Source organism: Magallana gigas, chromosome 2, assembly GCF_963853765.1.
Source record: "Magallana gigas chromosome 2, xbMagGiga1.1, whole genome shotgun sequence".
Taxonomy (NCBI): Eukaryota; Metazoa; Mollusca; class Bivalvia; order Ostreida; family Ostreidae; genus Magallana; species Magallana gigas.
In genome coordinates, this window is record NC_088854.1 from 45,431,697 (window position 1) to 45,443,465 (window position 11,769).

General features: G+C 35.1%; 2 protein-coding genes across 3 annotated transcripts; one reads left to right on the plus strand and one right to left on the minus strand.

The window, feature by feature from the left end:
- The first annotated feature begins 513 nt into the window (after positions 1-513).
- On the plus strand, positions 514-4,198 carry LOC105319215 (uncharacterized). Of its 2 annotated transcripts, XM_011416646.4 has the most exons (4): positions 514-790; positions 936-1,093; positions 1,190-1,319; positions 2,700-4,198. In XM_011416646.4, the coding sequence occupies exons 2-4, from the start codon at positions 969-971 to the stop codon at positions 3,411-3,413; spliced, it is 969 nt and encodes a 322-aa protein (XP_011414948.3). In that variant the 5' UTR covers positions 514-790; positions 936-968; the 3' UTR covers positions 3,414-4,198. The 2 variants fall into 2 exon arrangements, with proteins under 2 accessions (XP_011414948.3, XP_034301384.2); XM_034445493.2 differs by having other exon boundaries at positions 514-1,093.
- On the minus strand, positions 3,833-11,710 carry LOC105319211 (long-chain fatty acid transport protein 4). Its single transcript, XM_011416638.4, has 11 exons — positions 11,469-11,710; positions 8,971-9,359; positions 8,715-8,867; positions 8,316-8,385; positions 6,761-6,962; positions 6,217-6,409; positions 5,909-6,052; positions 5,500-5,637; positions 5,211-5,375; positions 4,836-4,982; positions 3,833-4,608 (listed from the first exon to the last, which is right to left on the minus strand). The coding sequence occupies exons 1-11, from the start codon at positions 11,708-11,710 to the stop codon at positions 4,457-4,459; spliced, it is 1,995 nt and encodes a 664-aa protein (XP_011414940.3). The 3' UTR covers positions 3,833-4,456.
- Positions 11,711-11,769: the final 59 nt, after the last annotated feature.

Sequence of the window (11,769 nt, forward strand, 5' to 3'; positions counted from 1 at the left end):
ACATGTATTGTACGATTTCCAAAGGTATTTAATATATAAAAACCATATGTTCAAAAGTAAATAGGTTCGTTCCGTCTTATACCTGTTATAAGCACTTGACTAGTGCCACTAGCTATAGTCTTCAATTATACTTTGGATAAAAAGATAGAAAAACCAGTAAAGGGTTGCAAATGTTTAAATTAGGTCCAGAAAACTTCTGTTTGTTTGACTCAATATGAAAATGGTCATTTTTAGAAAAAAAAATCAACAATATTGTGAGGCAAAATATACGTGAAATTCCATTTCTTTTCTCATTGTGTCATTTGCGTTGATATTATTTTCAGACAGCAGCTGCACTTTGTTAAAACGACTTGATATGGCGTCTAAGCTAAATTCTTTCATTTCTTTTTCTTTATGTTACTTTCAACTGCCTTTTGCTTCTCATTTCTCAAAAATACACCATGCAAGCGAATGTTTTATTTTTTTTAATTTTCTATCAGTGTATACTCATGATATTGAACAAAAAACTCATACTCATGTACCTTTAACCGGTGTAATGTGTAACATTCGCAAAACTCCTCATAATCAGCTTTGTAGACAAGCACACGAGACTTTATTATATGGTACACGTGTGTTTGTGCCAGAGAAAAATTCTTGGAGTTGGATGGAGGGATAAAGCGCATCAATGATATCACATCACAATATGTAATCTTCAAAAGAAGAGCGATGCCTGGTTTTTGGTGTGTCAGTGAAAACAGCTCACTAGCAGAATGTCTAGTTGGGTGCCTTGTGGAATGCTCTCATTGAAAATGTAAATACTGGGGTTATGCAACCTCTTACTACTATTCTATATAATTATTGGGAGTATATGTTTACCTGAGTTTTTAATCACAATTTTTTCCAAAGATTTTTTTTTCTCGATTCATTTTTGTGGTTGCTCATGCTTTGACCTGAAGAAATTATCGGAGTGTTGCGCTGTAGTAATAGACATGGGGGGAACACGGATTTACAAGAACTTCCACCAATGGCTGATACCCTCAAGAGCGGTGGTGGCGATCCTAGCTCTGGCCTCTGTGTCTGTGTTCGTCGGTATCGTGCTCTTGGCTATTGGGAGGTATTTATATGTTTATGAGAGAGAGAGAGAGAAAGAGAGAGAGAGAGAGAGAGAGAGAGAGAGAGAGAGTAATCAACAGTCTTTTATTTTTTTCAGTCCTGCATTGACCATAGGTGGAGCGATAGTTTTCGGTTTTGGTCTGCTTCTCATTCTGTCCTGTTTATTGCTATGTTTACACGCCTGTTTTGTGATGTACGTCAAAGACGAATCCACTCAAACCCACGATGTAAGTTACTTACGATATAGGCCCTTATAAATAACACATACTAGTTAGCCTTACTTGCGATTAAGATATGTAATAATAAGTTCATTTTAAATCAGGAATATATCATTAATCATATCAGGCACGTCTGTTCGCATCGATTTATACTAAACTAAGTGCATGTCTAGTATGTTTATTTTTCTAAAGGAAAAATACGATCTAAAAAAAACATACACACACACCAGCCCCCCCCCCCAACCCCAAAGCTACGCGCCTGTTGGGAGAGCATTGGGATTCTGATTTGAATTTAGATACAATTGTGTAATACGAAATAGCTATATATACAGTCGATATAATTAATGTTAACATAGTGTCTGTTTTTGGGAGTGATCCCTCGGAAGATCCAAAAGTTCTTGGGGATCAATTTCATTAACTACAGAATTAATTTAAAAAACGATATCCTATTCATATCATTAAGCGTCAGTTTCAACTTGAGGAATAGGTTTAATATTCAACCAAAGCATGCTCGGATCTAGAGGAGGTCCTGAACCCCCCCCCCCCCCCCCCGAAAATGAAAATTTATTAAATTTACATTGTAAAATTATCGCAAATATGCCTCGGACCCCCCCCCCCCCCCCACACACACACACTGATTAGGAATTTCATGATTTGGTGTCAAGATTTCTGATGATTAGTGTAGCCCCCCCCCCCCAACTTTCAATTTTGACACCCCCCCCCCCCTGGAAAATTTTTCTGAATCTACGCATGCAATGAAAATTTCAAATTCCCCTCTCAAAAAATATGATGTTACATGAGGTATAGAATTCTTGCACATGCAAAAAAGGTAAATTAAAGCAGATTTTTTTTTTCAGATACAAGTATACATGTTATAGAGTTCTATGAATGTAGGGGAGACGACCATATCAAGTACATGTATTGTTCTTAAAAATGTACAAGTTTCATAGTATTGCAGGATTTTTTTAAATGACATAACTACACAAAAGTTTAATATCTTTGTTTTTTTTTGCATTAAGTACTACCAACAGATTTTTTACTTGTTGGTTTGACATAGATACATGCACATACATTGTACACTTGTACACATTTACGTTCGTCTCTTGGGGTATAATTTCCTCAACCAATGCGAACTATAAAAGCGCTGACTTTTTCCGTTGACAATTTAGCAAGGCATACAATTGCTATATGTATCCAAAACCTAGAAGATTATTCAACTATTTTAAGTATGACAAACAAAAATTAAAGCACATATTTATTCCCATGCACATTACATTATATTTTACTTAATATACATTTATTACTTTTTTTTAGTGAATATTTTAACATTCAAGCAAGTAAACATATAAACAGCTTACTAATGTTGTAATGCCTTTCGTTGTATTCTAGAATGATGCCACCACCTCTTCAAACAGCAAACGAGACTCCGGTTCAATTCCAACATACGCTTGTATTGACAGAAAACCGCCACCCTCTCCATCAAGCGTCCATAACGGTCGTACTGCGCCCAAGAAATTTGTGACCCTTGGTGGTTATGCATCGCAGAATGCAAATTTCAGTGCCAAGGATAGGACAACTCCAGGAAATGGAACTGCGGCTCGGGAAAATAACAGATTTAATTCTATATATTCAACATATAACCCAAGACATCAAGATTATCAACAAGGGCCGCCCATTGTGCAACGTTTGTTTGCGTTTTCAACTGATTTTTCGCAACCAACGCCTTATAGCACGCTGAAGCCGCAAAACCAGAAACCACCAATCCCACAACACCACCACCACCACCACCACCACCACCAACTGCAACAACAGCAACAAAATAACATCCCGCAAAGCAAATCTGGATTCCGATCTAGCTTTGAAGAAAGAGATTACGATAATCAAATAGAATCCATGCCACTGATGATAGAAAACCAGCGGTCTCTTCGATCTAAACCTTCTTTCGACGAGACATTCGAACCAACACCTCTCGTTTATCCGTCCGCCAGACGACCTATAACCTTTGATAAGATATCAATGTCGTCTTCTAAGACGAGCATTTATGACAATGTTCATTGTGCAATTGATTTGGATACTTTTAAACTCGACAGAGAAAATGATTGATTTGTCGACGAAGGTTGCACTGAAGTTCATTTATAAAGACCAGTTGTGGTTAAATATTCTATATCTACATATATGCAGTTATTTATTGCAGGCTGCTTTCATATACTGTATACAGGGTTATTTTCGCCCGTGCAATTTTCGTCCCTCTACACTTACAAACAGGTTCGCCTCGTTTTGCATTTACCCAGAAACAGCTGTGTTTAATAGAGATAATTTGAGACATTGGAAATCGCCAAGTCTTAAATTCGCATGCTGACAACGGGCAAAAGGGGCGAAAATAAAACGGTGGCAAATATTTCCCTATATACAGTTTCTAATAATACACAGATGAAATCATTAATTTATAACAGGACAAAATTAGTCATTTATATTGGATATTGGCTTTAATTTAACTTCAAATTAAAATTCTAAAGCAAAAATTCTGGCATTGAATAATTTATTTGATTTTTCATTTACAGATGTACCAATTAAAAGATCAATGAATTTTCAACAACAATCAATAAATCCAATGGTTTTGTCATACATGTAATTTGATTTCAGACATTAAATAGACAAGTTCATATAGGCTTTAGCCTGCTGCCAAATCAATTCATAGTTATGATTTAATACATGTAAACTTGAAATACATGGATGTACAATTCCATTTGGACACATTTAACCAGCATTTGGAATAAAAACAAGGAATGGTCAGGTAAAAAGAGGAGGAACTTTAAGTATCACATTCCATTCCCTAGTCAGTACAACCCAAAACAATAAATATTCACGATATAGATATCTTGTACAAAGATTTGAATGATTTCGAGTCTTTCTCAAAACTTGATAGTGTGTACATCTAGATAAAATTCTGATTTTCAGAAAATATTTGTCAGAATATCATCTTTCAAATTCACATTATTTTGATGTCTGATATAATGTTACATACTGTCACGTCCATAATTGACAGAAAATAAAGAACCTTTACATAGTATCTGCCCTTTTTGAGTATCATTTATTCATAAACATAACTTGTGCTAGTCTCTCAATAAATAAACCTTTTGACCAGTCTATAGTCGAATTTTCCCGCTGCATATATCATTATACACTTGTTCTGTGATTGGTTGGTATCTTCCAGAGATCAAACAATATAGAGGGTCTTTTACAATGCTGGGATCGAAGCCTTCTTTCCGCAAATCTACCTTTTTCAATTTAAAGGTGCCTGAAAAACCCAAGAAAACAATGAAAAATATATATAGTTCAGTTACCAGTCCATTTATTTGCAGATGTATAGAATAATAATTCAAAAAATAGACCTTGTTTTTTTCTTCATATGACACATTTTTTTATTTTTGAATTTGCAATACCTATTACGGTATCAATCTAAACGGTTAACAGTAAAATCTTGAAGATTCTAAATCATGAACTTTGGTTTGAAGAAAAACATACCTGTTGTATCTACAGATTTTTTTATTCTAATGAAAAGAGGTTTCGCATAGGCAGGTAGTGACTTTTGTAGAGCCGAGTGGAGGTGGTCCAGATCTAAGGAGTTAGTTTCATCCACTATGGTTGCCATTCCAGCTCTTCCTTCCAGTCCTATTTCATCATTGAAAAGAAATTAATTAAAAATAATGTTTATGACTGACTAATGTTTGGACAGTACACTATTTTCCCCCAATGTCCTATCATATATGAATCTATAATTTCAATCATTAATAATTATTCAGTATTAATAATAATTAAGTATAAAATAACCCCAAAATGAACTTTTCATATACATAAAAAAAATACAGAGAGAAATAAGAACATCTTGTTCTTGGTTACCTGGGATTTCTACTCCATACACCACAGCGTCATTCAGTTTGATGATGTTGCTTATAACAGCCTCCACCTCATTGGTCGAGACATTCTCTCCCTTCCAGCGGAACGTATCCCCTGTTCTGTCACGAAAATAAAAGTATCCAAATTCGTCCATCATCAGTATGTCACCTACAAGAGAATCAAAGTACAGATAGTACAAATAGATGCAAAGCATGTTTTAACCTTAATTTCAAAAGTATTGCTAAATTTCAACAGCAAAGTCCACTTGGCACAGATTGTAATGAATTTTCACCTGTTAGAAAAGCTTGGTCTCCCTTTCTGAAAACATCAGAGCACACTTTCTTATCAGTTGCCTGTTTATTGACATAGCCGTCAAATTCTCGCAGGGCATCGCCTTTTACAATTTTACCCACCAGTTCTCCAGGCTCACCTTCCAGATTGAAAAAAAAATCAGCTTTGACAATTTTCAATATCATTTAAAATATTGACAGTAATGTACATGGGTCAAAATATTAAAAGTAGAATTGTTTACGTAGCTTTCTGCATGTCCAGTTTAATACCCGGTAGTATTCATAAAGGTCCCGACTTAATGAAAATAAGTTCTTTTCATGTGATTAGCTCCATTCCTACACATACAAACATTTAATGCGGGTTTGGAATAATTACATCCATTTATGGACCAGTAAATTTACTAGCCTCACCTGGTTTGGCCCTGATACACACACCGTTCCGGTCTCTTATATGCTCTCCTGTTCTCTCATCTATTTTGATCAGTGTAATAGGGTATAAAGCGGGCGCAATCATTGTTGTGAAACCCACTGCTCCAACCCTGTTGTCAGGATTAACTAAAATAAAAAAAATATTGTGAAATATTCTTTATAGCCCTTATTGCCACATATGAAATAAAAGATAACTGAATAATTGAAATATGCAGTAATTCATAATGAACAGTTAATGAATGGATATGAATATAACATATTCCAACAATTTGGGACTTAAGGGGACTTACTAGTGTTACAGTTTCCCTCGGTGGCTCCGTAGAATTCTCCCATCTGTGCCACTCCGAATCTCTTCTGAAATTCCGCCCATATCTGAGGTTTCAGGCCATTCCCAAACATGACCCTGACCTTATGCTGGGTCTCAGCTGGTTTGACGGGCTGGGCCAGGAGGTATCGACAGATTTCTCCGATGTACTGACCAGCCTACAATATAACAGCCATTAACAAGTAATACTACATGTACCAAGAATTTGAAACACATCGGTTTGTTACCTTTCCAAAGATATATGAACGAAAATATTTGACATGGGTACATTCATAAAACTGGTGAAATTTGACATTAACAATCTATATGAGTTATAAAATGGCAATGTGCAATTTATCGGTAATAGTATGACATTCAGCTGTTACTGTCAAAACCTAAGACTAATAGTGGGACAACATAACGTCAATTAAACCTCCACAAGCTGATATGATCAAAGAAATAATGTCACCTTCTTAAAGGGGGAATACTGGTTAACATTTTTTAAATAAGTAGCATGTACATGTACTTACAGTGCACTTGTACTCAACACAGTCATCCCAGAATCGACTGGCTGAAAACTTCTTCTTAATTACCAGGGTTGTCCCCGCTATGATCATCTGACCAACCCCAATCACTCCCCCAGCTGTGTGGTACAGGGGCAGACAATCATAGAGTACATCCTCGTCAGTGAGGTTCATGAACTGGTTCACAGCCACTGTCATGTAGTTGAACCTGTTACAGAGTAAAACACATTGTAAATTTGGTTAAGAATATATGACTATACATGCGCGGATCTAGAGGGGGGGTCGGGGGGGGTCCCGACCCCCCCTGGAAAATGAAAATTTATTAAATTTACATAGTAAAATTATCGCGAAAATATGCCTCGGACCCCCCCTGGCAAACACAATTATCCTTCGGACCCCCCCTGGAAAAGGAAAAAATTTCTGGATCCGCGCATGCTATGAGACACAGCTTTAAATAAAAGAGATCATATAAGGAGGGTGGCTTACTACATATAGATAGTTCTTTTTTACTCTACAATCTCATCATTATTTATATAAATAGTGTCTGTTTGGGAGGGTAACAGTTGAAATTGACACCCCGAGGAAACCATTGCCAACCTCCGCTTTGCATTGGTTGACAATGGTTTCCTTGGGGTGTCAATTTCCACTGCTATCCTTCCTAACAGGCACTATTTATTTTATTATACTGAATGTCTAAATTTTTGAGAATTTTTTACTGCTTTTATATAGTAATGACGTGAATTCTATGATGAACCGTACGCGCATAATTTACGCGCGTGTAACAATTCATTGTGTTACCCATTGCTAAGTGTGTTGCTTATGCTGAGGGTAATAGAAAGGGTTATCAACTGCGTCTTAACCAATCAGATTTCAATATTTAATATAAAAGTATAATAATTTATAATGGTTCTGAAAAGCTTCTGTAAATGGGTAGAACAGTTAGGGTTAACCATATCTGACACCAAGTGCCAGTGGAGCAAAGGCTTAAGATGGAAATGAACAGCCATATATGCTAAGTAAACAGGATTTATTATTGTGCAATAGTAAAAAAAAGTTTATGAAATTGATGCTCTCTCTCTCTCTCTCTCTCTCTCTCTCTCTCTCTCTCTCTCTCTCTCTCTCATCTTCAAATCACGTCAAATACATGCATAATCTATAAAAAGTTTTGTGGAAAAGGAGATTTAAAATTTTTAACATTTATTTCCTTGTGTGATTTCATCTTTTTATACAAAAGTAGAACTCTGTACCTTTCAGGCATTTACGTGCAATTTGAAGCAAGATACATGTACTACATAACAGGAAACATAGGCTCTTAGTTAGTCTGAGTGTTGTACAGAGATAGAAAGGGGGAAAATCAATACTGCTATACCACTGTCAGAAATACACAGTGATAAAATCTAAAGTTTTTAAAATGTAATTGAAAGGGTATCAAAAATATGATTTAGGGAACTTTTGTCTTTAAAATGTAAATTAAATTAAGATGCACATGTGCATAAATTGGACTAGAATTTTTATTAAAATTTACTGTTTGCAAAATCGTTTTAATATATTTTTAACTGACCTTGAATGGCTTATAATAGCTGCCTTTGGAAGACCTGTTGTTCCAGATGTAAATACATAAAAAAGCTTATCTGAAAAAAATTTATTTAAAATCAAATGACAATTTAGATATTGAGAAATAGATTATCTGCAGAATCCATTCAGATGTATTTTTAGTGTATTAAATATTTTTTACATTCATTTGTTTATATTCCCTGAAACATAAGGGCAAACATCGGGTAAATTTCACCATCATTAAAAACTATAATGGTATTTTTTCATTTAATGCAATGTTTGTAACAAGTTATTGCACCCAGTATGTTGAAATTTCAACTATAGATCCAGATCTAGAGTTACCCCCTCCCCTTTTTATTAACATATCATCCAATTTGTAAAATAGCTTTTTATAGCATTTCCTTACCTGTAAACTTTACCCTGACTTTTCTAGGAGGGAAGTCTGGACTCTTTTGTAGAATTGGATCCATATAAATAGGTGAAATTCCTGAACTAGCCATACTTCCAATACAATAAAGCTTTAAATCTCTGGACAAACTTGGCATTATTTCTTCCAAAGCTTAAAAAAATTTAAAACAAGTAGTCAAGATAATTCATAGTTCATGAACTACTTTATTCAAACTTTTACTGTTCTTGTCAATATTTGGTCGTATTTTATTTACCAAGTGACATATCTCCTGCGAACACAATGCCTTTGGACTCGGCCGCTTTGACAGAGTGAGCTAGTGGCTGATTCCTGAGGTTATAGTTGATTAGAGCCGCTACAGCTCCTATTTTGGACAGACCCAGCCAGAAACATACGTATTCAGGTCGATTCTCCATCAGCAATGCCACCACATCTCCCTTTTGGTAGCCTTCCTCTTGAAAATAGTTGGCGACACGATTCACATAAATCTCCACATCTCTGTATGTCCATTTTTGCTTCTCGAACAATATGCAGTCTTTATTTGGGTACTTGGCAGCTGTCTTTGAGAACAAATCAGCTATTGTGGTTTCATTGGCAATGTATTTCTTTGTTTGAAGTTTGAGTTTTATCAAAACTTGCAGAGCCCTGTAAAAGGAGAACAAAATTTACTATTAAGGAATAATTGGAACATATCATAGGCACTTAACAAAACAAAACAAAGAATTAATGATTTTAAAAAAGATAAACCAACCAAATGTTTTGCCAACCTTAATTGTAACCTTTGAACTCTGTTGGGTATTTATGGTGATAGTCAGTAATCATATATCCTGGTGTCATGGGTTTCTGATAGTCTAACACTAAACTCTGGCTCTAATGACTAAAACTTTATTCAAAAATGTTGAAACCATATAATTTTTAGCCGGGCTCTGCTGAAAGCAGAGTCCTGGCTATAGGCAGGCCAATCGCCAATGTTACTATATATAGCACAAATAAACAAAAAACCAAACAGCGTCAAGGTAAAGCTTCCGCTATACCAAATAGTTACACAAAGAGCCATGTTTTGTCAAAAGTGTCGGCATTTTGTTTCTTTTTTTTAATTTCGAATGAATTGTCTATCTTTTTTAGTTTTCTTATTAATAACGTGTTTTTAAAACATTACTATGCATTTTGGACACATACAATGCGCATGAATTTCCATGAACTACTTTGCTGCATGATGAAGAAACGGGGATTAAATATATAATGCTTGTTGCAAAATTCAAGGCAGCAACTGTTGAACTTTTTAACTTCTACTAGACAGACTTATTTTTTGTTTATAGCCGCTTACAAAATTTGGTCGCTCTCTGATGCTTTGCCGACATTAAAAGCATGAGAGAGAGAGAGAGAGAGAGAGAGAGAGAGAGAGAGAGAGAGAGAGAGAGAGAGATTTTCAGTCTTTACTACACAATATGCATAAAGACACACCAAAAAGAGCCCAGCTTTCAGTACTTCAGTACTTTGATTAACCTTTGACATAGCATTGAAAAAAGCTGATACTAAAGCAAAGCAAAGTAACTGTTGACATCAAAAGCAGTTTCTATGTACAAATACTGGAAAACTTGATGCAGCATTTGACCAATGAAAATGAACATGTTATGTCTCTGATATTATGATTCATTGAAAATTATTAAAACTGACACATTTTCCAATAGTTTCTTAAAGAGGAAATTATTTAATTATATTCTTAATTTTATGTGATATCACACAATAAAGTTATGATGCGAATTTCATTGTGGGCAACGGCTGCAGTAATGGATTTCGAAAACCATAAATATTTTGCCCTGTTTTAGGCCACACCAATATAATTTCTTGTTCGTCGGACATCCAATGAAAAAAGGAAGGAGCGGGCGCGCGATTAAATAATAAAATTATTTTTGTTTGTATTATATGCAAAATTTTGCGACAGAATGTAAAAAAATTTGTGCAGACGATTTTATTTTTCTACTTGTATCTGATTTATATATTAAAACTATTAAAAATACGAAAAAATAAAGCGGAAATAGAATTATAGCAAAAGTGCAGAATTTCCTGGATGCACGCAGGGTTTGACAAACAAGAAATTATATTGGTGTAGCCTTAAAGTGATTTTTAAATATCACAAAAAACTGAAATGTAACAATTATTATCCTTGACACAAGAATATCTAAAAATTTATAAATAGTTACCTATAATTAGACTTATAAAGGGTAATTTAAAGATGTCATACAAAAGTGCATTTTCCATAAAAGTGAGCAGAAGACACAAATATTTTTACCATATTTTTCAAGCAGCATAATATAACTTGTGTGGTATTGATGTAAAGAGACAAAAGGAGATTCTATAAGTCCAGTGTTGTAAGTAATTTAAAAATCACAACATATTGGGGGTATTTAAACACACGCGACGGAAATCGACTATCAGAAACATATATAAACATATGATGGCATGATACTCATTTTTTTGTATGGCTTACGTTTGTTCACTTAATTAAAACCTAATATCTGTCTTTGCATAATAAAATTCTAGTATACTGCAAAGCAGCAAATATAATAATATTATATAAATGTATCATCTTCAACAGCAGAGGATTTTTATTCAGTAATTAAATTGCTATCATCCTAAAAACATAGTTGAAATTTGCTGTAATTTAACTCCTAGGGATCAATCTGCCTGCAAAATTCATGTACTACTACATAAATCAAGTTATAGTTAAGCTTTCAGTTTAATAACACTTACTTCAAGTCTCTAGGGAGGGTGTTTATAACGACCCAGGTAAATCGCCATCCCCCCGTTGCAAGGTACACCCCGAATACGACAAGGGTGGTCACGGTGCACGACAGACCCAGGTAGTACGACAGAAAACACCCAAGGGCGAAAAACGCACCACACTTCAGCACTGTCATGCTTTCTTTTGCAAAGTCCAAAGTCCGCCTGATCTGGCGAGCAACAACAAACATGCCGGTCTTTGTACCGGACATGTGGCCTCTTGTTTATTGAGGGTTGGATAACCTCGGATTATTGGAGTTAACCCTGGATA